Source organism: Aphelocoma coerulescens, chromosome 2 (genome assembly GCF_041296385.1).
Source record: "Aphelocoma coerulescens isolate FSJ_1873_10779 chromosome 2, UR_Acoe_1.0, whole genome shotgun sequence".
In the NCBI taxonomy this organism is placed as follows: Eukaryota; Metazoa; Chordata; class Aves; order Passeriformes; family Corvidae; genus Aphelocoma; species Aphelocoma coerulescens.
This window is the reverse complement of record NC_091015.1, coordinates 133000432-133027044: the sequence shown is the minus strand read 5'-3', so window position 1 is coordinate 133027044 and position 26613 is coordinate 133000432. Positions and strand designations below refer to the sequence as shown.

Below are 26613 nucleotides of genomic sequence, written 5' to 3'. Positions count from 1 at the left end.
TCAGAGGAGCGGGAGTGTCATTTAGCTGTACTTAGCATTACCACCCTTTCATAACTGTGAATAAGCTGCCTTAAAACTCATGCTTCAGTTGACCAAACATAATAAATAATTAGCTCTTTCCTGGTTTAGTTTTCCAGTATATTAGGAACAAAGTCTCAACTCCATGATGTGAGTTGGAATAAGCTATATAGTGATAAACAGCATTTTTATGTAGCTGAAATGTAAACCACCACTATGGTTTTGAGAAGTTCTTCTTGTCCAAAGGTGACACCAGAAGCAAGAAGTCAGCTTGGTCTTGGTGATGCCTTAGGTTTTAACTTCTGTATTTTTCAGATCCTGTACTGCCTAGTATGTAACTCTGAAACTTCATACAGCCTGTTAGCTACTGTTCTCTCATGCTGATTAGGCATAACAAACCAGCCTAAACTGGTTTGAACCTGATCTCAAGGACACGTTGAGTTCACATCCCAGACCTCAAAATATGTAAACTAAAGCCTTTGAGAGGAGGGGCAAACTTGGGGTAATTACATCATTAACTGAAATCATAGTTGGGGAATTAACCCTGATATGCAAGTGAACCAAAGTTATAAAAGTGTGAAAAAGCCATGACCCATCGTCCATCTTGCGTGTAGCCTCATGTTTGCCCAAGGTGTACCTTTGAAGGCCTTTCAAATAAATACCTACTTTTATGGTCTTAATCTTATCTAGCCTCTGTTTTCAGGTAGCTACTTCAAGGCATCATTGGAGGCATAGAGATCTGAAGTGCCTTGATAGTATGCAGAACTTCCAGCTGTTTTCTAGCTCAGATTTGGGTTTAGTTTTTGTCCCTGAAACTTTTTTCTCTGCTTCATCAGTGACCTCTTTATAAAATTTTCTACCAGAAAAGTAATAATTTTGCTGATTCTAGAAAGCATATAAAACTACTGTCTTTCAATAAAAAAATCAGAAAACACCAAACGTGTAACTGAGATTTTCTCACAGCATGACATTTATTAAAATTTTGTCTTTCTCTGTTTCCATGAAATTGTGGGTAAAATCAGCCTAGTACTCTTAAGTATGTTTAAGCACTTGCAAGTCTTTGAATTATTGTGTGTTGAACTCCTTAGGTTTCATAGGGATGCTTTCCATATTAAGACAGTCAGCTGGCACTGTGCTGTGTGCCTCTCTTTCTCTAAAGAGATCAATAAAATGTAACTATTGTGAGCACATTTTGCTTGAGGAAATAGCTTACCACCAAAGTTGCCTAAAAGTCAATGTTGCTGTTTTTCCTCAGATATATAACTTAAAGTGGAAATAGCCTTATGTTTATCTCTACCTGGCTAATAGCATAAAAATCTCTGTAAAAATTCTGTGCTATGAAGGAATAGTCAATATTAAAATAAACAAGGGTAGTTATTTATTTGGATATTCATGTGATGCTATTGGAGAAGAGAAGTTGAGTGGTTTGAGACTTTGCAGCACTCTAGTAAAACTATGTGCTGTGGATTTGGAAGCCACAAGTGGCTGTGAAGAGCTGAGCTCTCAGAAGTACAGGACAGTGATGTAATGCCCTGTAGCAGTTCACTTTTGAGTTCATGTGCTGTTATGGCAGTTGCTGCTGCTCAGAGAAGAAGTGAGAAGAAGCCTTAGCTTAGCTGCTAAGCAAGCTTGGCTGAATTAGTCAGAGCCTATGGTGCTGATGGATCTGGTGAGGAACTAATTGAGAGGGGATAAAATAGTTTCTGTTCCAAACAACAGCATCTGTACTAAAGTAATTTCGGGGCAAACTCATCTCTGTTCTAGTGAAGAGTAGCTTTCCTATTAATGGAATTGCTGCACGTTGTGCCTGACTGGTACTCTTCTTTCAATGATCTAATACTGTGAGTGATTCTTTTGTGTCAAGATGTTTCCCTTTTAATGAAGGTCCAATACTTCAAATTTGCATAAGTAGCTGTTTGTTATGTTTGTGCCATAATGTCATCATCTTGTAGAGAAAATATTTTTGTGATGAGGTGATACCTCTTCTTTCAAAATCCCAAATGAGCTCTTAACAGTTTAGGCTTCTTGTTAGGCTGAGCTGTCCTTCAGGATTTGACATTATTCCCAATTCTTCTGGTTCTGAATGCTCAGAAAATAAACCTGGACAGCACTGCAGAAGTACATAAGTAAATAATTCAAATTCATAATTTGCATGTATCAATCATAAGTTGTATTTCATCCTTTCCTTCTGTTCTTAGGCTTTTTGTTATTTCCCATACCACTAAAGTGCTGCTTCCAGACTTATGTCAGAATTTGGACCATCAAAGTTAGTGACTGTGTTTGTAATAGATTTTTTTTTTCTCCTCCTTCCTGGAATATTTTTTAGGTTTTCTTCAAAGAAATTTTCCTGTATATCTTGGAAACTTCTACTAGCTCATTTGATCATAAGTGGATGGTTATACAAACGCTGACAAGGATATGTGCAGGTATTAAGGACTGTTGTGTTCTAGATTTTGTTTTTTATCTTTAAGAACAAAACTATACTTGCCTTTCATTGAGTTACATAGTTTTTGTTCAAGTTTGACAATGTCACTTTATTTATAGATGCCCAGAGCGTGGTGGACATCTATGTGAACTATGATTGTGATTTAAATGCAGCAAATATATTTGAAAGGCTGGTTAATGACTTATCAAAGATTGCTCAAGGAAGGGGTAGCCAAGAACTTGGCATGTCCAATGTTCAGGTAAAAATTGCACCAAACTTTATGAAGTTTCATGTTTCTTGTCATAATAGTTTGAGACTAAAGTCTCCAGTCCACTAATTAATTATTTATGAAATCTTTTCTAGGAATTAAGTTTAAGGAAAAAAGGATTGGAATGCTTAGTATCAATCTTGAAATGCATGGTGGAGTGGAGTAAGGATCAATATGTAAATCCCAATTCCCAGACAACACTTGGTAAGACACACAGTGTGTTTCTTCTGGCTTTAGTAGTGACATCCTGCTGAAGCTGAGTGTGTTCTTCCAGTATTTTGATGCTGTTAGTGTCCAGACTACTTTTCCTTTGGTAGAAATATTGATAAGTTTGCTGTCATTTAACAAGTTGTCTTAGCTGTCTTTTTCTAATTGTATGAATTACTAGAATGCTACTGGATTGAAAATGTCTAAATCCTGATATTTTCTGTATTTCTGATCTTAAAAGTGTCTCAGAACTTGCTTTGAAGCTTCCCTAATTTTATCTAATTTCATATTGATTAAATAACTACTAAAGGAAGCTGAATAGAGAGCATTTTTTACTTATTTACTGACTGTTTTAAAAATTACTTATTTGCTGATTATTTACTTATGCTTTATATAGCTGTAGAAGTTTGAATGTTGTAAGCTTGTGAAGTAACTAAATCATTACTTGTTTTAAGCATGTTTTCATCTGTCCTGAGATGGGAAGTACTAAGGTTATGCCAGAATTTTCAGATTAAGCTCTTAAAGTTGGTAGGTGAGGTCATAAACTTTCCAAGGGTGGTTTGCATGGCTGTCTTTGTGAACTGAGAGCACCATCTCCTTGGCATGCCTAAATTCTTTTAGACACAAAAACTTAAAATAGCTGCTCCAGGTTAAAAGTGACACTGGGTCTGAAAATAAAATATTAACGCTGTAGTTGGTTTTCTAAGATGGTGGAGGTTTTTTCCCAGGTGCTTGAAATTATAGTTGTAATTTAAGGCTTAAATTTCAGTATGTGTTGAACTGAAAGAATTCTCCTTGATTGGTTGCAGTGATTTTTTAGTTACTATTTACTTTCCCAACCAAAATAAAAGCAGAATATGTCTATATATAAATAAATACATAATTGAAGATAACCCTGAGTTTTAGAAGCCTTCATTGAGGATTTGACATGTGATTTTTATTTCTTCTCACTGTATGTATTTTGGATATATGTAACCCTTTCCAATTTGTAGGCCAAGAAAAACCCACGGAACAGGACAGCAGTGAAACCAAACACCCTGAGACAATTAACAGATATGGAAGCTTAAATTCTTTGGATTCTACTGCTTCATCAGGAATTGGCAGTTACAGCACACAGATGTCTGGCACTGACAACCCAGAGCAGTTTGAGGTCCTAAAGCAACAAAAGGAAATAATAGAACAAGGAATTGACTTGTGAGTGCCCTTTTATCACCCATGGGAGGGTGGATTCTTTTGGAGCTATGAAGATTCCTGGGTGTTTCTTCCTTCTCCTCATAGATACTCATCTTGTGTTAGGAAAAAAACTCTGGATGTAACAGCACTTCCTCTGGTGAAAGAGTGCTGAATGGTGTCCCCTTTGGAGCCTGTCAACAGTGTTTTGTGTTAACCTAATTCCTCACAGCTAGAAGATGAGTACTCTGAATGTTTGTTCTTTTTTCTCCAGACCTGCTTATCTAAAAATAAGGTTTTTATATTTGGATAAAAAGAACATCGAACTCGTGATCATTTGATTATGACCCGTTTTAATGTACTGATGAAAATGCCTATATGCTTATGCTGATGAGTCCTTATGATTAATTAATTTGTTGTAATTAGAACTGGAGGATAGTGTAATTTCTCAGTGCAGTCTGACGTGAATTTTCTGTGTGATTTCATTTACATCACCTTAATCTCCTCAGCGAGGTCAGTTTTATGCAAAAATAAAAGTTTCCTGTCATACAGTTCTGGGACCCTGCACAAATACTCCTTAGTCCTTTAGGGCTTCAGTTTCTTTCTGTTTCCTGGTTCTATCTCTTGTTCGTTTCCATTCTTACAGGCAACTAATGGATTTGTTGATTGGTTCATACAGATTAAGATAAAAATCAGCAGAGCATAATTGTTCTTTCCAAGTCAAGATTTTGCTGTCTTTGTGGAATATCTTTTTCTTCATGAGTGCCAGAGTAAATGGGAATAGCTCATTCCTATCTAATGTGCAGTTTGATAAAGGAAAAATATTTCATATGTCGATTTTTCAGCATCTCATCTGAAGTTTCTGAATCTTTTCACTTAAGCTGTTACAGCTTTGTGCATGGGTAAAAGGGTTAACTCTTGTTTCATCTTGCTCTTCATTGTACAGATTCAATAAGAAACCAAAGAGGGGGATTCAGTACCTGCAAGAACAAGGAATGCTTGGCACTACCCCTGAAGATATTGCTCAATTCTTGCATCAAGAGGAAAGACTAGATTCAGTAAGGAAACTGTTTTCCTAATGGTTGTCTGTGCTCATGCTGATGTGTTAATACTCATTGCACAGCAGTTGATAGTGTTTAGAGTGTGTAACACATTATTGTGGAATGAAGAAAAGGAAATGTCTCTCCTAAAATTTGTAAGCTCAAGGAATTTGAGTTGGAGGGTGCATTAGAGCTATACCCTGTGCTCTATGCATCCTGTGGTTCAGTGAGGTGTAAAGCAGGAGGCTGACCTACTTGAGCTGACTCAAAACTTGTACTTAGTTGCTAGTTTAACTTGAAGCAACTTAATTAACTGTATATACTTTAGAAAGGAACTGCCAGAAGTATCTGTCCTTCAGAGATAGTTAAACAAATAATGTGGTGCAACAACATTGAAACGCAGTTTTTTCTGCCCCCAAAGGAAACTTATTTAATCTAGATTAGTTCTTTGATTTTATTTACAGTTAGCAGCTGTTGCTGGATTTGGAAGGGTCCTGCAATATCTGGCTAGGGAGGGTGGGAATATCTTGTGTTAATATTATCATGAAAAACCTAACTTTCTGAAACAGCGCTTCTCACCATTGTGCATAAAAGCCACACTCATTGGTGCCCATGTTTGCACCTGTGGCTGAAGTCACAAATTTCAGTCTTAATGCTTAGAATCAGACATCAAAACATTTTTTTAACCTTAGTTTACATATACAAGCATCTTTATCTGAATGCATGCTCTTTTTCAGTGTACTGTGTTGCACTGACAGTTACCAACTCAGATGTATTTGAGTACCAACTATTTATATTTGAGCATCCCTTGCATCTGTTTGAGATCAGTACTCTAGGGGATAAAGTTGAGTTTATTATGCTTTTCATTCCTGTAATAAGTTTCTTAGCTACAAAAATCATTGTAGCAGAGAACAACCATTAGTAGTATTAACTTTGTCTTGTACACATGTGGAATTCATCTAATGAAAATACGACATGTGAGTAAAAGCAGAGAAGGAAGAACGTAGGCAGATATGTATGAGCATATAAGAGCATTATGATGGAATATATGACCAAAATACTTTGCTTTAGAGAGGAGAAGGCGGAGTATGTCTTAGTTAACTGCAATAGATGCCTCTCTTTTTGTAAGACATTTGACTCTGTTGTTTTGTTTTGTTTTTTTTTTCAAATATAAATACACTAGTTTGTCTTTTCTGTTCTTATTCTAGACTCAGGTTGGGGAGTTCCTGGGAGACAATGATAAATTTAACAAAGAAGTCATGTATGCATATGTAGACCAACACGACTTTTCAGGAAAGGATTTTGTTTCAGCTCTGCGCATGTTTCTAGAAGGATTTCGTCTACCAGGAGAAGCTCAAAAAATTGATCGCTTAATGGAGAAATTCGCTGCTAGATACTTAGAATGTAACCAAGGGTGAGATATACTTCTTCAGCACTTTGGAAAGTTGAATAATTAGTAAAAAATCCTAATAAATTAAATTTGCTGTTCTTTCTCTCCTTTTTGCCTTCAGGCAAACTCTTTTTGCTAGTGCAGATACTGCATATGTTTTAGCTTACTCAATTATCATGTTGACAACAGATCTTCACAGTCCACAGGTATGTTGCTGGAATAAATATCTGCGTAATTCATAGGCATGTAACTTCCAGGCTTTGTGACAATGTGGTTGTAAAAGCTTGATGTCCAATTTAACACCAGTATGTGTGTAAGAAGTAAGGAAGTGTAAGTTTGTGCATCTTTTAAGTAACAGTATTATGTTTCATGGGTGTAGAGGTTTTGAAGTTTTTTTGGTAGGCCTTTCTGTAAGGTAGATTTCTGTAAGAGATCATTTGGTCTGTATGACAAGATAAAGCATTTTTTTTTTCCTTTTTTGTGTTTTAAATGTATGTCTAATTTGACATACATTTGATCTGTGGATCCTACCAAATGTTTGATGTTGGAATGTCCACATGGCTTTGTGGTATATTGTAGATTTGACAGTGTAGTCTTGGATATGTTGAATACTTCAAAATGTCTTCTGTATCAGCAGGTTTATCCTTGATGGTAACTTTTCATGTGCTGGGCAGTTTTATAGGGAGCATTGTAACTGTGATGAGCTTGCCTCATTTGTTGATACTTACAGCTACTTTCTGCATTTCAGGTTAAGAATAAAATGACAAAAGAACAGTATATTAAAATGAATAGAGGTATCAATGACAGTAAAGATCTCCCTGAAGAATATTTGTCTGCTATCTATAATGAAATAGCTGGAAAGAAGATTTCAATGAAAGAAACAAAAGAATTAACAATACCCACAAAATCCAGTAAACAAAGTAAGTAGTTGCAGTGTTAGCTTTCTTCGAGGGTTGGCTCTTTAGTTTCATGAAGTTCTCCTTTGTAAAATAAGAGTTGAATGAAGCAAACACCACTCACTTAACTCACAGTGGGTCCTAGCTTCTAATTTCATATCCTTTTCTTTTTAACATAAATGCATGATGCTAACCTCACTGCATTAAATGCCACTGCTTATTTTCACTTCCTTTTGCATTTGAATTCCTGGCAGTCGGTGCATTGACCATGAAGGAGGCAGGTTTTGCTGCTGAGCGGCAACACAGGGAAATTGGAGGGCTCTGTGAAGTTATGGTGTTGCCAATATGTCCAGAGCAAAGCACACACACTGGGTGTATCTTCTGTTTGTAAAGTAGCTGTTGTGATTTCCTGCAGTAACCAATCTGTCATCTTCAAAAACTTTGCAATATTTGGTTCTTAAGGCCCTAATTTGTGCATTTAATCAATTATCTTTTCCTCTCTCAGATACCAGAAAAACTTTTTGTGTTTTGCACAGTGTGAAGATTGAGATGTTACTCATTCTAGTTTTTCTACAGAGAACATTAAGAGAAACTTAACTTTCCCCCAACATATTTGTATAATTTTAAGTCCTAAGGTTAGCCTTATGAATGGATTGCTTGCAGGAAATTTGCATCTGGAAAAAAGAGATACTCTTGTTTTCAGTATTCATTCACTTAGCATAATATTTTATTGTCACTTTTAAAAAGATGATTATTACTACTTGGATTTCACTGTCTTGATGAGATGGAGGTTCTGTTACAGAAATGAAAAGGTTTAACATAGTTCTTGCTCTGAAAAAGGATGTCCAGTTTTTTTTATTGGTATTTCCTCTGCTGATGGATTGCTATGAAATATCTCTTCATTTTGAATTTGGCTTAGTGGATGTGATACTTACGGTGTCAGTTAGGGTGATGGAGAAGAAATCTGTGTTGTTCAAATCTTAAATTCTGTTGAGGTTTAAAAATAGTTTACATTTCATATGCAAGCTTGCCTTAAGTTAAATTTTATCTATACTGTAAAAAAAATACAAGAAAGTTGGTGTGATAATTTCAGAAAGTAAAGATAAGACAAAAATGCATCTGAGTATTGTACTTAATGAAAAGCGTAAAATTATATTCCTAATGACACCATTGCTAAAGATGCACAAATGAGAGAAAAAATGTGTTTGCAGGTGTTGCTAGTGAAAAGCAGAGAAGACTCCTCTATAACTTGGAAATGGAACAAATGGCTAAAACGGCTAAAGCTCTCATGGAGGCAGTGAGCCATGTTCAGGCCCCTTTTACTAGTGCAACACACCTGGAGCATGTGAGACCCATGTTTAAGGTGAGATACATTTTTAGATAATCATGTAGAATATCACCGGTTCTTAATACAAAATGCTGACTGACAGGATTTATTGGAAATACTAAAGATTTGTATCTGCTATGTTTTTCTCATTTTGTGAGTTATTTAACTTGCTACAGGAAGGAGGATTTTGAGCCGTCTAATCTAGTTTCCTTTACCCTGGAATTTAAGAAGTTTCTGTGCTGATAGAAGAAGCATCTTGAGGCAATGGAGGTGTTACAATGAATGTGTTCAAGGGGAAAAAAGTATAAAAAGTAGTTAAAAGCTTGAAATTATAGTATTTTTATTTCAGATATAGAGGTGTAGTTAAAAAACAGGTTCATAAACGTGAGCAATCACTAATTTCAGGTCATTGTTTTGAGTCCCCCCCAATGCTTCTAACGGAGATTCCGTCATTGCATTTTGGGAGAGCAGTTATCAGGAAAAACTTTAATCTGATGTTGCCTGTTGCAAATGAATACTGTAGAAAACCTAGGACTCTCATCCAGTGTAGGGGAGGAAGCTGGACCTGTATTAATCTTTTATTCTAAACATCTGTCTTCTATTGTGTAAGTGCAAAGTTGTTTGTATCCCAAATGCCTTTTCCATAGTGGTGATTCAGATTCATAGATAAGAGTATGTCCAGTAGTGTCCAATGCCTCAGTGTGCTCTTGGATGTGGTCTCTGGCATAGCTAACTCACAGCAGTCATCTGCCAGTGAGATGAATTGTTATGCCCTTACCATGCTCTCATTTGTGCCCTTGTTCAAGTCATGGTCCTCACATGACCCCTGTGTGAACTGCTCCAGGGAAATAAGGTCTCAGACTACTACCATGAAATAAACAAATGGTTCCCTGGAGGGATGTGCTGTGAGGTCAGGTGGAGCTCCAGGCCCAGGAATCACAGAAACATTTAGGTTGAAATAGACTCTTAAAAGCTTTGAGTCCCACTGTTAATCCAATGCTGCCAAGTCCACCCTAAACCATGACCTGAAGTGCCACATCTACATGTCTGTTAAATACTTCAGAGTTGGTGCCTGCACTCCTTCCTTGGGCAGCTTGTTCCAACTTTTGTCAAATGCATCTGTGAAGGGATTTTTCCTAATACTCAATCTAAACCTCTCCTGGTGCAACTTGAGGCGACTTGCTCTCATCCTTTCCCTTGTTACTCAGGAGAAGAGACCAATCCCACCTCTTTCACCAGCTCCATTGTCGTTGTCTGGACTCACTCCAGCACCTCCATGTCTTCCTTGCAGTGAGGGGCCCAAAACTGAACACAGGTTTCAAAGTGCAGCCTCACCAGTGCTGAGTACAGAGGGAGGATCACTGCCCTGGTCCTGCTGGCCACACTATTCCTGATACAAGCCAGGATGCCATTGGCCTTCTTGGCCACCTCGGCACACTGAGGATCTAACTGTAAGATTGCTGTCTGTGAGGCAAACTTACGAGTTCTCTGTCACCTTGTTAAAAAAACTAGCATAGTATTCCATCTGTACAGAGGAACACTAAGGACAGACGTTGTTAAAAATTTACTTCTAGGCTATTCAAGGTTGCACATAGCAGAGGTGTACTGTACTTTCTGTTGACTTCCTTAAGACTGAAATTAAATAATTCACATGCAGGCATCTGTAAAATTCATAGTGTGATTTTCTTTCAGATACCAGCCCTAATACTTCCTACCCTTTAGGATCTGAAAAGTGTATTTCTAAAGTTCATTTTCACTGGAGCAAAATATGAAGCACTGGGGTAAATTAATACCCTAAACATCTTTCATGAAGGTGCTAAGAATTAGAAGTTGTTACTTGAAGTTACTTGAGGATGTTCATGAGCTAAAGTACTGAGGACGGTGTGATGTATTGAGCAGAGGATCCTCTTACCAAAAAAAAAGAGAACTGTGGAATTTAAATACTTAATTTCACACTTTTTATTTAGATGTAAATTTTCAGCAAAACTTCACAAACTTCTGTGAATCTCACCCATTGATTTCCGCATAAAATGGATTATTATAACTGTATTTACAGATACATTGACTAAATCTTTAAAACAGAGCAGAAATTCACTTTTTGCACCCATCTAAGCAGTTCAAAATTTATTTTCTGGTTTTGAGGCTTAATTTTCACCTTTAATAGCAAAACAGTTTACAAATAACAGCATATATCTAGTTACAAAGCACAGTATACAGACCATTAGATAGTTCTTAAGAAATTATTTCAGTCTTGTGATTTTTTTTTAAGATCAGTTTTGGTTCCAATAGTAATGAAAATTAGGAAGGCGATGGGAAGAGACATATATTTCTGAACATGAAATCATAGAATAGTTTGGGTTGGAAGGGACCTTTAAAGGTCATACAATAGGGAATTAAATCCTGAATCTATTAATTCATCTGATGCCTTTAATACTGTCCTGGAGTTACAGTTTGGTATGTGCAAGCATTAAATGCTTTTCAGAGGTAGTGCTTTTGGAATTGGTGGCTTAAATGAAACCAAAGATCTGTGGTGCATCATTTTGTTATGAAAGTAAGTGGAATCTGTTGCTCCTTGCTGTGCCCATTGACTCTGTATTCATCTGGGGTGACTTCAGGTAAAATTATTTCTAAAATCATTCTGGGGTTCTTCTCCATAACCCCATGTAGTTATGGTAAGATCCCTCTGCATCTTCCCACTGTTTTTTCTGCCTTTGGGAGAGGGAGCCTTGACCACAAGGAAAGTGTAGACTCTCTTGCAGTAATTTTTATTGCATCTATTTCATCCTCAGTGCCACCTAAGGCAAGAGGAATGCGAAACATAACAGTGGCTTAGGTACAAAAAGATGGAGGGATAAGAGCAACAATATTAGTAGTAGAGAGATAAGGCAAGAGTCATATCCTGGCTTTTTTTATTGTTGTCTTACCATCATTTTAGTGTAATTAATAAAGTTTGCCTTATTTTCCCTACCTTCCTTTTTTTTGTTGTTTTTTTCTGGTGTTATCAGGACAAGCTAGTCTTATTTAAGTATGTACTCTTCATCATAAAGAAGTCTGTTACATCGTGTGTTGATTATTACAATAACTGTTGACTCTACTTTTCAGTGTGCAAAGATGAAAGTCATCCTGGTGCTAAAACTTTAACGGACATCTAATTAATGTAGCTTTAGGCTTTGGTTTTTACAACTATCTGAAGATGGTTGTGTGTTAGTTACTGAGGGAGAGGATAAGTGCTTTTGAAGAGAGCTCCACTCTGCATTCCTTCTGTCCCATTCTGTGTCTCAGGTCTCTTCTAACCCTGCTTTACACTATTCTGTGTCTCATATCTGTATATTCTATTTCCTTTTTGGCAAAAGACAACTTCAAGGTTAATGATATAAGTTAAGGGTGGAATTTGCACTTCAGCAAGATATTGAAACTGTAACATTCCCTTCAAGTACCAACAGTTGCTGATTTAGCACTTATTTTGCATACATTCCAGTTGGCATGGACACCTTTTCTCGCTGCGTTCAGTGTGGGTCTCCAGGACTGTGATGACACCGAAGTTGCCTCTCTTTGTTTGGAGGGTATACGATGTGCAATCCGGATTGCTTGCATTTTCAACATACAGGTAAAAATGTAAGATTGAGACAATACTTTGATTTATGTACCAGCAAAAATGTTAATGGGGTTCTAAGAGTCTTTGCTGCAGCAGCTGTGCACTGCAATACCTAGAGGCTGCCTGCTTCTGACATTGTGGTTTCATCTGATATTAGACTGGAAGTGTAAATGAGGTGACCTTTATAAAGTTTTTCCTGGTGTTTTGTGGTAAGTGCTTCCATGCCTCTGCACTGAATGTTTGTTTCCCTAGAAATTGACTCGTTTTATGTCAAAGTATTTTATTTCTAGCTTTGTTACAAAGCTGTTTAGATGTGTTGTGTTGTTTTATAAAATTAGTCTCTCTGTCCTGTAAAATAATATCTCTGTGAACTGTATTTGAAATATTGTTCTCAGCTTCAGAGAGGTTGTACTAATACAAGATGCCTATAAATGGATACCCTTATTAAAAGGTTATGGCACTGGAAATGGCATTTCTGATGTAATGAATGAATGGATCTTGCAGTAAGCGCAACGCCAAGAATGCCAGACTCTCGGGTTCCAGAGGGTAATGGTGATTAAACTTGGGCTTTTTTTGGCTTTGGTTTTGCTATTTTAAAACCATTGGTAGGGAAGGTACAATTATGTTATTGTAGATTATTAGTTAATAAATGGAGTACTGGTCTGCCATAAATCCATTATAGGGATAGGTGAAGAGAGGGGCAGGCAAAATTCATGTTTGGCTTTGTGTTATTTCATGTGTACATCGAAAACACTTTAAAAAACAAACAAACAAGAAAAACCCAAACAAAAACCAACCAAACAAAAAAACCCAAACAAGAAAACACACACCAACCCCAAAACCAGCTGTATAAGACTAAGTAGAAAATGTTGAACTATGAAACAATAGTGAATGCTTTCCTTCCTTCCCCCCTTGCACTTGTATTTGGCAAGTTAGATAACTTTCTATCACTAATGTGGAAAGGCACATCAGGACCTGTGATTCAGCTGCTTAAAAAAGCCTAATTGAGATCATGTGGGGTTTCCTTCCTCTGTTTTTCCACCTAATTTCTGCACCACCACCTGTCCCTGAGCTGAACAGACTTAAAAATTTGATTAACAAAGCCTTCCCTGGAGCCTGCAGATGTTCAGTGAAATTCACACTCTGGTTACTTTTGTTTCTAAGCTGCAAAAGTGGAACTGGTACAAATACCAGTTTCAGCAGCTGCGGAGTTTAGCTCTCAGTCCTGCAGTGGTCAGCCTTGCATGGGGAGGGCAAGGACGTGTTTGCTCTAAGATCCCTATGACTCAGTTGTACCTGTCCATTGGCTTGGGACATGATTGAACTGGAGGTGTTCCCAAAAAAAAGGTTTTAAATTGCAAAAACCAGGAAGTGTTGCTTTTGAATTTTCAATATAAGCAATATTCCTTCTTGGTTTTCTATGGAAATTGTGTTTTGTTGGTATAGTTAAAAACTATACTGGTTGTACTATTTGTTGGTGATTTCAGTATTACAGGATGATTCCAATTCACAAGATCTTGATTAGATGGGATATTGTCTGATGTCAGACACCAGATAGCTCTGGTGGTTTGAAGGAGTCTGGCACATTTGTACTTGAGCTGATTTAAGGATCTTTTTTGTTGGAATGAAGTTTTTCCTCATGTGCTTAACCAGCGATGGCAAGTTTTCAGTTTTCATCATGTAAAAGTACAGAAATTAAGATTGGTGCCTATTAAGAATTAACATTAGTTTACACACCTTGAGAGATAATGGAGGAACCTGCTTGCCTTTAATTTTAAGAAAATTTCCAAAGTACACAACATAGTTTAAGTTATTCATATTCACCTCTAAAACCTCAATTATAATTTCTGGTTTTAATTATTTATGCTTTTAATCTTAGACTTGTCACACAGTCTGACTTCTGTCTTTGTGCATTTGAGACAAGATACACATCAAAAGGATGTACTTAATCTGCTTGTATCATCAGGTTTTAATTTCTAGGTGATGGACACATTGTTTAGTTGTTTGTCTTCTACTTTGCTGGCTTAGAAAAAGGCGGGAGGGGGGACTACCTGTACGGATGAGTAGGACTGAAAGCGTTTTGTTTTTACTGAAGATACACAGTTTGTAGGCTCCAAAGCTTCATTGCTTTGTACACTTTCTTTAAGACTTCCATTTTTCTGTGCTTCTACATCACTTTCTGTGCCTTTGCCAGCATACCCTGCAGTAGTGGTTGAGTTTGAATGTGGTCTGTGGCTCAGTGGCAGTCTGTGCCTTCGGCCATAGCCCACTGTTGTGGTGTTTGTGTTCTCTCTGTGGAGTCCCATTCTTTCTGGGACTTTTTTTAATATTTTGTATTTGGTTGTTTTCTGTGCTCAATGATTTTTTTTATTTAAAAATAGCCCTAAATATACAAACAGTTAAAATATATTTCATATTTGTCATTTGTTTATCTGGTGTATAGCCATTTCACTTCATGGCCTTCAGTTTATACATAACAGGAGAATAAAATGCACTTGTGAGCTCAACTGTAATCCCCTTTTTACCATTGTAATTGGTTCATGTGAGATCTGAGGAGTTTCCTTTGTTGTTTCTAGATACCATACACATAAAAATTGGGTAACTGTAGAATTTTTTTGGTGAGATCTGTCTAGATTATGGTCACTTGCTGTTTACCCGTGACACTTGCTTCAGAAGCTTCTGAGGTGCTTCAAATGATGCAGATTAAATCAAATAAGTTTTGAGCAATTCCATGGAATTGGCATAACATACCTTTTAGATACATTTTTTAGATTTTGTTGACAAAAAAATGATACAACTTGAGTGAGTCTGCTAAGGCAGAATTTTCAGAGTAGGTCCGAGTAGAGTACCAGAGTATTGAAAGCTTAGCTAAGTAGCAACATTTCTTCTGAAACAGCATCCTGATTTCCCCAAAAAGACCAAACCAGAAACATAAACACAGCCTGTGTGTTCTATGCTGTCAGACTTAGCACTTCATGTTCCTGAATAGAAGGAACTTGATTTCACCCCACAGATATCTTCTTCCTGGTGAAGAACATGAATATTTTCACTGTGCTTTGGAAATTCAGTTCTAGGAAGAGAAAGGTAAATGGTATCATTGATGAAATCACAGAGATTTTACTAAGAACAAGAAATGGCAAAAGTATTTATGAGACTTTTATTTCTTTCCCTCCCATTTGTAGCTTGAAAGAGATGCCTATGTTCAAGCATTAGCAAGATTTACATTGCTTACAGTGAGTTCTGGTATTACTGAAATGAAGCAGAAGAATATTGACACCATTAAAACTCTCATCACAGTGGCTCATACAGATGGAAACTACTTAGGAAATTCCTGGCATGAGGTACAAGTCATTTGTACTTAAACTGTAAGAAAGCATGTTTACTAATTTTCAACACAGTAGTGTGCTTGTTTGTGCATAAATACAGTGGGGTTTAGGTAAGTGTCATGTATATACTTTTGTTGCATACATTATGCAGCCAATTAAAGTAGCAGAACATGTCCAAGTGAGAAATAAAATTGTGAGAGATGAATCCGGTACTAATTAAATTAATACTCATTTTAGACAGAAGAACAGATTGTCTGACCTCAAGTGTTTAGAATTCTTTTCTTCTAAAGATCTTTGCTTGTTTTTTACTATTTCAAACTGCTTTTTGTTGATAAGCAACTTCTTTATTCTCTTGAACAGATTCTGAAATGCATCAGTCAACTTGAACTGGCACAGTTAATAGGAACTGGAGTAAAACCTCGCTACATCTCAGGGACGGTGCGTGGCAGGGAAGGTTCTTTTACTGGAACAAAAGATCAGGCACCTGATGAATTTGTGGGGCTGGGACTGGGTAAGTAATGCAGATAAGAAGTATTTCATTTCACTGGTTTTGTTCAGAGATTTAAATTTGTTCTGTGTTTTGTGTGAGGTTCTGACAAAAGACCAAGAAGTTAGTCCTTACAAAACTTAGGCTTTGAGTAGGCTGATTCCAATTTCTGGAATATTTAGTTTGCTCTGTTATTATTGCTAGGGTGGGAAGTGTAAGAAGATTATATATATTATTCATTTCTATTAAAATACAGCTTTCCAACTAAGAATGGGTTGCAGATGGTATGACCTGATTTAATAATATTGCAACATTAGTGTGCCAAGTATTTTACCAAGCAAGCAAGTCAGTATGTGTAGGTTAAGCATCTGTTGTGGAGCTTTGCAAGAAATACACAGAATTCAAACCAAGTGGGAGATTAATTTAGCTTAAATTCTGAAATTCCATTTTTTTCCTATTTTGGTTACTTTGCTACTGAGTAAGTGCCTTTTCTAGGCTTGAGCACCAAGATATACTCCAAACATAAGATGATGTCTCTTATCTTCCTAGAAAAGCATAAGTCTTACCTTAAATTATCTTTAGAAGGTTGGGGCTTTTGTTTATTTGTCTGTTTTAAATAGGAACACAGTTAAAGATATTGAGGTACAGGGTATTAGAAAACTCTGGAAGTGCCAAAGTGTATATATAAGTCTATTTGACTATGAGAGAGTTTCAGTTGTAGTGCGGTGCTCAGTATCTTCTGCTGTTTGAACTTCACCCACAGCCAGACAAAAGCTTTGCCCCCTCATTTTTTCACGTAATTTTTTTTTTGAGTAGTGATAATTTTTCTATTTTCCCTGATCTTAGCCCCCAAACTAGTCCTAATCATCCAGCTCTGTGTTCTCCTCAGACAGTTTTTCTTCTTCTATAGTCAGTCCTTTTTTTTCCCGTCTGCTCCCCTTTGGCCTGCCTCTGTGTACTCCCCTCACCTTGCCAAGTGTTGATGAAGGGAAAACTTAGGCCTGGAAATCAATGAGTCTGCCAACACTTTCATATACTGAGCTTGTTCCTGCCCTGCCAATATGCATCCTTCAGTTCAGTGTTCCCTGATGACCTGTGCAACTTGGCTACTTTCAAGTGCTGGCAGTTTCTCTACACTGCAGTGACTGGCCTTTAAAGGTTTTAAGGTCTAATAACTCAAGAATGTAAACTGTATTCAGGTGTCTCAAAATCATACTTGCTAGTAATTGGTATAGATCCAGCTTCTAAATACCTTTTGCTGCTGTCAGTTACTTCTTTAGGGAAAATAGTTTATGCCCAAATACATAAAATGTTTCTCTCTGAATTTAATTTCTGGAATGTTTATTACAGTGCACATATGGAAATTTCACCATTTTCTTATTTTTTTTTTAAATAATGTTGCTTCAATCTTATAGGAAAATGCTTAACTTGGTTTTCATGCACTAGAGGGCTGTTAGAACATTTTCTCAACTGTTCTAGTTATTTCGCTTCTTTCCATAAATCCTTTTTTGCAGAAAGTTTAATTTTCTATGATTACTCCAAAGTATGCATTGGAACTATGGGTTTCAAGCAAGCTTTCTATAAACCTGGATACCTGTGAAGAACACAAGTGCATATGTCCATATATACAGACACACATTTTACAGGAAAATAGTTTTTTAGAGTGAAGTTGCAGTCTGGTGACACAGAAACTCCGTCTTTCAGACCTGCTTGCAAAATCAGATGTGGATAAGCAGCAGCACTCACTCTTTTTGCTGAAGTTAATGTGGTTTTGAAATAACAAAGATGGCAAAACCAAACCCAAAAGCTCCTTTGCTCATTTACTGCCTCAGCAAGGTTCAGGTGTGGCTCTTCAGGCATCTGCATTCAAATGTCTTCATCTCTTGTATTATCTTACTGTTGTGGCCCTTTGTTTTGTTGTACTTGGAAATTCAAAACATCACAAGCATGTGGGTTGTAAAAGTAAATGCACAAGCATCTGTTCTATTGCTTCTTTGGTAGGAATGTTGCCTTACTTGGAGCTGTAATTGTGAAATTCGAATTTCTTCTACTTCAGTTTCTGTTCACAAAGTTGGAAGACAAAAGCTGCTGCTGTGAGTAGGTCACAGCTGAAGTGTACTTCCTAGGTAACCAGAAATCCTCTTTGGACACTGGGAATCTGAGGAATCTCTTTTTCATAAAGCAGAGTTACATAGCTGACTCCCGTGTTTCATTCTAAAAGATTTCACAACTGTTAGAGTGTAAGTCTGCTGTCTGTTTAGGTTTTCAGGCATTGAATTACAGGTCCTGCGATAATAAGGAATTCTCATGTAAGCTGGTAGAGTTGGTTAAGGTTCTGACTCCTTGGAAATAGCCCTTCAAATTCTCTTCACACTCTGCTGCTCATTTGATAAGTTTCTTCGCTGACTCAATACCAAGATTCAAGCTAATTGACACTGGCAGCTTGTGTGCTTACAAGAGAAGTCTTGATCAAGCCCAGTGGTGTTATAAGTTGCTGAAATATTAGTATGAGGTTACATATGTATGTACAAAAAAATTGTTCCATGAATGCCCTAGAAAAGTACTTCAGATGGGTCAGGTTATATAGATTTGACAGATAGTCATCTCCAGCCACCTCCAAATGTGGAAGGAGCACATCAAGACTTAGAGGCAGGCTGAAACATGAGGAGTTTTTCTCTCAGCAAACCTCTGAGAACAGAACTGCTTGCCTGCTTTCAGTCTCCTGTTCTTCTCTGTATTTCTGAAAAAAGAAAAGCCCTGAATAAAGGGTATGTGGAATTACCCAGAGTGATTACAAGAATCCTGCTCATTTTTTTTCATGGTGGTACAAGGGGAGTTTGGAGATTGCTAAAAATTTCAGATTTTTTCTCGCTGCTAAGTTAGCAGTTTCTTCATATGAGCTTTCCCAGATGTGGGTTACAGTTTCCAGCCTCTAAAATAAATAATTGCTATTTTTATTTGTAGATATTTCTCACTATTTCTGGGTGATAATTTTGCTGTAATTGAGATGTAGCTTTAAGATGGAGTTTTGGTGGAAGCTCTTCTTTGTGAATGATAAACAAAATCTTTCAGGATGGATTTACTCACTTGATGCTAATTAAGTGTGAAAAATTCTCCTCTAAGCTGTATTCTCAATCATATGTTATGTATTTTAAGTAGCACGTTTACCAAAGATTCATTGAAAGATGGAGCGAAAAAGGTGATTCTTCTGGGTTTTATTTTTTTCACTTGTATCTATTGCTCCAAATGGGGACAGTCTTCTGGGACTAATATAGTTTATGCATGGATAGGAAATCCAGGTAATTAGGATTACACCAACATGCAGCTGTTCACTGAGATGGCCAGTTCATGCAAAGGAAATAAATAATGTGCTTCTCTTATTTATGAATTAAAAATATATTTAATTATACTGGTAGTGGCATAACTTTTATTCTTCTTTCTCCCCAATCCAGTCTGTATTCTCTCTTACCCATTTTTCAATTTTTTTTTTGCTGTAGTTGGTGGAAATGTGGATTGGAAGCAGATAGCAAGTATTCAGGAATCCATTGGTGAAACTAGCTCCCAAAGCGTTGTTGTTGCTGTAGACAGGTACTGTATTAAATCTGTTGTTGCCACCTGAAGTTTTTTAAGCAGTATTTGAATATCCTGTGCTAAGAAAAGGATCTTACTAATTTATTAATTTATTAGGAAGAAATACATAAAAACTAACCTAGAGAAGTGCTTTTCAGTTTGGGGGTGTTTTTAGGATCATAGATATTTTTGCAGGAAGGAGCAGAGCAAAGAGCTTTTTTACTGATAAAATTACTACAGAAGGCTTGCAGAATGAAGTCTGCTGTAGTGTCTGTTGAATCTTGATTTGCTGTATATAGTAACAGATAGCAAATCTCATTTTGCCTTAGTACTGAGGGCATTATTGTCAGACCCTTTTCCTCCTAAATGTTATTACTGACTCGCTGCTTTCCTCTAGGTAATGTAGATGTTCTCTGAAATGACCAAAATTATTATTCCAGTCTTCCTTTCTATGAATCACATTTATTTTAACTGGATTTGGCTAGGCAGAATACATATTATTAACATTCCCTGTTTATATCATAGAGTAGAAGTGTTCATGGATCTTGCTTGCTCAGCATGTAAGAAATCAGAACATACAATTTTTTTAATGGTTGTCAAAACTGATGAAGAGGTATCATTTTGAAGGCTTACAAACATTGTTGTGGTTAAAGTACAGGCAGCAAGATCGATGTCAGTTCAATGAAAAGTTGTCTTGCAGTAAAATCACATCAAGTGCACTAGAAGCTTGATGCCAGACACATAATAGGTGTTTAGGTTTGCAGTGTCCCTCCCTGCTTCATAATGGGAAGTGTTTGAAATATCTGCTTGTCATGACAAATGGAAATTAGGCACTCTGGAGACTTTTGACTTCTGTATTTGGATCAGGGATAATAAAATCTGACAGTATTATCAGTATGTCTTTACAATTACTAATTGTTTTTTAATAACTAAAAGTAATTAGAGGCTATCTATATATTGTTAAGAAAAACAAGACAAGGAAGTTTGAATGCATTTAGTAGATGCTTTTCTTAAGAAATTTTAACAATATCTTTAACTGCACTTTACAGAATATTTACAGGATCTACAAGGTTGGATGGAAATGCTATTGGTAGGTGTTATCTCTTCCCTACCCTTCCCCACCCCTGTAAACTAAATCTTGGAAAAACGCTGCATTAAAATCTGTGGTCATTTAACAGTGGATTTCGTTCGCTGGCTTTGTGCTGTGTCTATGGATGAGCTGCTGTCTGCTACCCACCCTCGAATGTTCAGTCTGCAGAAGATAGTAGAGATTTCCTATTACAACATGGGCCGGATAAGGTTACAGTGGTCTAGGATCTGGGAAGTTATTGGCGATCATTTTAATAAGGTATGTTCATGATTATAGTGCATACTCCTTCAGTTACTGGTACACATTAATTTTATTTTGAGATTTATTGGAAAAGCATGTGCTTATCTGAGTCATAGTGGTTTTTCTGTCCTTTTCTGTGAGCTTGAACCAGCAAAAACTGTAAAGCTGGAAAGACCTGCGAGAAGGCAGAGGTACACAGTATAATAAATGTAAAAACAGAAGTATACATTAAGTTATTTATCATAACCTGAGTCTAGAACTGGCTGCTGTTAGTTTTGTGTTATAATTTTGGGGGGTGTTTCATGACACTTGGATTAAGAGGTTGTCTTCAAGTCTAAATTGACAGTTTATCAAATGAATGTTTGACATACATTTTTAATACAGCTGTTGAAGTCTTTTTTAGACAGCTTGCTTATTTTTAGGGGGTTTTAAATGCCAGGTTATTTAACATAGAAGATAGCTGGAAGTAGTTAGGGATTACTGAATTGCATAAACAGTGTGGTTTCTGGAACTGACTGCTGTTTAATTTCATTAATTTTCCAGTACTGCTTAGTTCTCTGTTATCAACTGTAAAGGCAGCTTGTGCTGAATCCATAAGAATTCTGATGCAAGCTTACTCTGCATTTCTATTCTACATTCTCAGGTTGGCTGCAATCCCAATGAAGATGTAGCTATTTTTGCAGTAGACTCATTAAGGCAATTGTCAATGAAGTTCTTGGAAAAAGGTGAACTTGCTAATTTCCGATTCCAGAAGGACTTCCTAAGACCATTTGAACATATCATGAAGAGGAACAGGTAATAACATAGAATTAACTGAACTGCCTGGGATCACAAGAATCAACTTTTGCAATTAATGTTTCAAATAGCCTTTGTAAAATCAGTCGTTAGAGAATTGTACTATTCTAATTGATTATGTAATTTAATTTTAAAAATTACTGTTTATTATCCTAATTTAGGTCTCCTACTATTCGAGACATGGTTGTACGGTGTATTGCACAGATGGTGAATTCCCAGGCTGCTAACATTCGTTCTGGCTGGAAAAACATTTTTTCAGTGTTTCATCTGGCAGCTTCAGATCAGGATGAAAGTATAGTGGAACTGGCGTTCCAGACTACAGGACACATTGTCAGTGAGTATGGACGATATTCAGGCGTCATGCAAGTGTGTCACTCCAAGAGCCCAAGAAGCTTTGTTTGTCTGTGGACTCCACAGCCTGCATAGTAGAGCCCGCTGCTTGTCTTGGAACCAATGGTTTACACTTTCCAATCAGTCCTCTGAGAAAATACTTACAAAAGTCTTTCAATAAGATTAGAGTTAACTGGCTTTCTTCATGCCTTTTGACAAAACTCTGTTTGTAGCATTCTGTAGTAAGACAAATCAGGCCTTAGGTAATTCTATTTAATGTGTACATTTTATTCTGGGGTTTCCCCTGGAAAAAAAAAAAAATTAGCCATTTTACTATTATGTTCTTTGCGTATCTTTTTCTGTCTTTCTGAACTATGCTTGTGTAAGGCCTGTTTAGGAGAAAGTGCTGAGCTAGGGGGCACTATAATAATTTTTTTTCTCTCTCTCTCTCTCTATTCTAATCTAGATCCTAGGTTTTAAGGGATTTCTTTATTCTGTCTGAACCTCTGCAAGTTTAGAAAACTATTTCAGCATCGATGAAGCACTTTTTTTTTCTTCAAAAGTAGCTATTTAAAAACAAGGCAACATGTTGCTGAGGAGGAGGTCCATCAGTAGATGTAATTCCATGCTTCATGCATCCCTCTTAAGCTCTGGTGACACAGACTAGTGTTAAACAGTAAGCCTATTGCTCTAGTCTTGCTTAACTGTTACATTTACCTGCTTTAGTCTAGATGCTACTCTAATTTATTTTAAACACTCACTGTGAAAATGAAATGCCCTCTGGGTACTTTTTTTTTTGTATTCCTTTTTTTTTTCTTTAGTTTTTCTTACTACTCAGACATTTGACAGCACCAATCAATGAACCAGCTTCCCATGACTTCTGTTACAGACAGTTCATATTAGAATTAATAGATTTTAAAGCATGACACTTTTTTTTCTCCTTTTCACACTTTTCTCTCAGCAATCGTGTTTGAAAAACACTTCCCAGCAACCATAGATTCTTTCCAGGATGCAGTAAAGTGCTTGTCTGAATTTGCCTGCAATGCAGCATTTCCAGATACCAGCATGGAAGCGATCCGCCTCATTCGCCACTGTGCAAAATACGTGTCTGACAGACCTCAGGTATAGTCTGTGTTAACTAAATTATAAGTGCTTTTATTAAAAAAAAAAAAAAGTTATGCTAAACTTATTGTCTTCCCTTCAAGTTTCATGGATTAATGAGAAATGTACTTTATTCGGAAACAATAGGAGTGTAAAATGCCACAGGCTTTGAAAGTATCAGCGATTTTTTTTTCTTCTTTTATTCCTCTTTGCCCATTCCTTCCACCCAGTTCAGCTGGTGACTAGTATTCCTGAGAGCTGCTGCAAATCAGCGTATCTCAGGATCTACCGAGAAATGTGAAGAAATGGATAATGGCGTAACCAAAAATGCTTGATATCCTCAAAATGTTATGGTTAGATCCTCAGTTTCAGAGCTGTCTCTATAAAACTGAGAGCAAGAGACTCAAACTGAACTGCAAGCAAAAACTGGTGCTTGAATGTATAAGCTTGTTTGTTTTTTTAAGTTAATTCTTCATAATATACTAAACGTTACTTTGAAAAACACTTTCTCAGTGTTAGGGTTTTGATTGCCAACTCATCTGAGGTATCAGGGATGATACTGTTGCAGGAGAGATCATTGTTTACAGTCCAAACTGTGTTTTATTTTGAAGAATCTAACTTCCATGACTCTGTGTAACTCTGTGCTTCCTTCTAAAAGGCATTCAAGGAATACACAAGTGATGATATGAATGTAGCTCCTGAAGACAGAGTGTGGGTACGAGGATGGTTCCCAATTCTCTTTGAGTTGTCCTGTATCATCAATAGATGCAAATTAGATGTAAGAACCAGGTAACAATCAGTATTTGTAATTCAAATTTTAAAAGGCTTACTTTACACTCTAAAATAGAAATAACTCTTGATAAATGTAATCACTGTAAAATGACTTAAATATGTAATTTGGGTGATACTGTGGAAACAACAAACACCTTTTAAATAGACACTGGAATACAAAAATGAAGTCTGTGTTCTGTACATTTGAAATTTTTGTTTTCTGTTAGAATAAATAACAAAGTTATGTAGCTGTTATTGCATTCTGTGTCTAGCCCATCCTGCTTACCCTGGGGATTTTAAAACTTACCCTGGGGTTTTATAGCATGATTCATTAAGTGGTTGAGGATTGCAGAAATGGTTAAAAAAGCAAAGGTGTACTCTAGTCTCTTGTAAAACTTGCTTAATTTCCTGGAATATGATTTTCCCTTGTAAAGTGTATTCAGTTGCAATTCTGATGTGAAATATGAGGGGTAGTGTACAAATAACTTTACATTTACATGTTGGCATTCAAGCTGTGCATCTGGACTCCCTTTATAGCTGGTGAGGGTTAGTAGTTGTTTCTAAACCTTTGTATTTTTTAACTGGAAATATTTATTTACTAATTTTTGTGGCCCTTGGTAAAGAAGTTGGTTTATTATTTTAATTTTAAATTACCGCAGTTCTCAAAAATATTTTTTGGCTATTGCTTGTGACTATAAAGTGCTTTTTTTACAAGCTGATTTTCTACTTATTTGTTGTGTACTCATGTGCACGTATAATATTCTCAATGGTATTTGAGTTAGTTATTGCTGCTGTAGTTGTACTTACTTGGTCTCGTTCATGTCTTTCTGTAACTATTGGTAAAAGTTGTTCTCTTTTCATTTCAGGGGCTTAACAGTAATGTTTGAAATAATGAAGACATATGGCCATACTTATGAAAAACACTGGTGGCAGGATTTGTTTCGGATTGTCTTCAGGATATTTGACAACATGAAACTGCCAGAACAGCAGACTGAGGTGAAAAAAAGTGGAGGAAGATAATTTACATGAGAAATAGATTTACAGTAGAAAACCTGTAATATAGGTTTGTCAAGTAATGTAGGGTAAACCTCAAATTTTGGACAGTAGACCTGTGCTTCTAGTATCCTTGTTTTGTTTTAATGGCGTTCTGTTGGCAGGTGTTCCCTTTTTTAGTTTTTTAAAACCATGTATGTAAAAGGCCTACTTTACACTAGGAACAACGGAAGAATAGCATAAAATGCAATGTATCTAGGGTTTATAAGAAGAACTGTAGCTTTTACATGTGATGTTTGGAATCTGAGATACACAACATGCTCACTTGAGTGATGTTATGATCCGGTTTAAACCCAGAAAAGCAAAGCAAGCTTAAGTCTCTGTGCATAAACTGGAAAGAACTTAAAAGGTTCAAAGATATTCCCAGAAATGAGATTAAAACCGAACGAGATTAAATGTTTTGATACATCAAAAAATTGATGTATTTTATTTAATAGGAGAGAGGCAAAGAGAAGGGAAGAGAAAAGACAGAAATAAATAGAAAAAGAAGTGTGCATGGGGGTTGGGGGCACAGGGAGAGGTGACAGGGGTTAGGTGGAAGCAGATCACCCATCCGAGGGTCCCAACGATGTCTCGTTGCTCCCCTCCATCTGCTCTGCTGGTGGTGAGGGTCCCCCATCGCCGCCGTGGCCGCGCTGCCACACGGCGCCACACGCCAGAGAGTGCAGAATCCCGTGGATTAATACACACTTTGGGCCAGGTGGGAACACCCACGTGTGTCCCCTTGCAGGGGCCAGCTTGACACTGTCCCCTGCAGCACTGAGGGTCTGTTGCATCACCCCTGGTGCTCTGGTGCAGGGTCTGGGGACCCCTTTGAGGGGGGCCCCTTTGATGGGCCATGTCACCCCCTTCTGCTGTGGATAAGCTTCCCCCACCCTGGTGAGGAGCCCTCAGCTGGGCTCTGCTCAGTGGAGGATGGGCAGTCACTGCACCTCTGACCAGAGGCTTTTCCAAGACACCTAAAGCCTCTCCTCCCCCACCCTTTGGTTCAGGGTCTGTGTGAGCCTGGCAGTTGATAGCCTTGGGGCTGTGGTCTCCCCCTTGGAGGTGTTAAGCCTGCTTTGTGAATGTCCCCAGCCCTGAGCTGTGGTTTATCTTATCTTCATCAGTGAGCGGTTTAAGGCCTCAGACAGGGCCCCATTCAGGGTGCTGTAGTCTTCTCTGCAGCTTTTGTAATACAGTTTTAAAAGTCCTTCAAGAAAATGTTTAAGTCATAAACGATAATATTTCACTCTCTGAAAAGTGAGGCTTGTAATCAGTAGTGAAATCACAATTAGAAGAAATAAGTTCTGTTAGTTCAAAATTTTTTGATGACAAGGCCAAAAAAAACCCTCAGCTGAACAGAAACCAAAAATCCCCATAACCAGCCCACAAACAAACAAACAAAAGCCACCCAAAACATTACTGTGCTGTTTTGACCAGCAAACTGGATTTTGATTTGCCAAATCAGAACTGGGTACTGTTCTGACAAACAACTGAACAGAAATGGGCTTTTAAATGTAAATAATGTGTAA

General features: G+C 37.1%; 1 protein-coding gene across 3 annotated transcripts in view; it reads left to right on the top strand.

Annotated features, from left to right (window-relative positions):
- The window catches only part of ARFGEF1 (ARF guanine nucleotide exchange factor 1), a 90523-nt gene that overhangs the window by 50471 nt on the left and 13439 nt on the right, over positions 1-26613 (top strand). For all 3 annotated transcript variants that reach the window (XM_069004899.1, XM_069004900.1, XM_069004901.1), the window contains 20 exons: positions 2345-2444; positions 2563-2702; positions 2807-2915; positions 3911-4112; positions 5035-5146; positions 6337-6542; positions 6640-6724; positions 7267-7438; positions 8626-8777; positions 12220-12348; positions 15519-15677; positions 16023-16173; positions 19647-19737; positions 20769-20809; positions 20898-21067; positions 21693-21844; positions 22006-22178; positions 23136-23296; positions 23934-24064; positions 24913-25042. In XM_069004899.1, the coding sequence (XP_068861000.1) occupies positions 2345-2444; positions 2563-2702; positions 2807-2915; positions 3911-4112; positions 5035-5146; positions 6337-6542; positions 6640-6724; positions 7267-7438; positions 8626-8777; positions 12220-12348; positions 15519-15677; positions 16023-16173; positions 19647-19737; positions 20769-20809; positions 20898-21067; positions 21693-21844; positions 22006-22178; positions 23136-23296; positions 23934-24064; positions 24913-25042 (2766 nt within the window). The remainder of the gene's footprint in view (positions 1-2344; positions 2445-2562; positions 2703-2806; positions 2916-3910; positions 4113-5034; positions 5147-6336; positions 6543-6639; positions 6725-7266; positions 7439-8625; positions 8778-12219; positions 12349-15518; positions 15678-16022; positions 16174-19646; positions 19738-20768; positions 20810-20897; positions 21068-21692; positions 21845-22005; positions 22179-23135; positions 23297-23933; positions 24065-24912; positions 25043-26613) is intronic.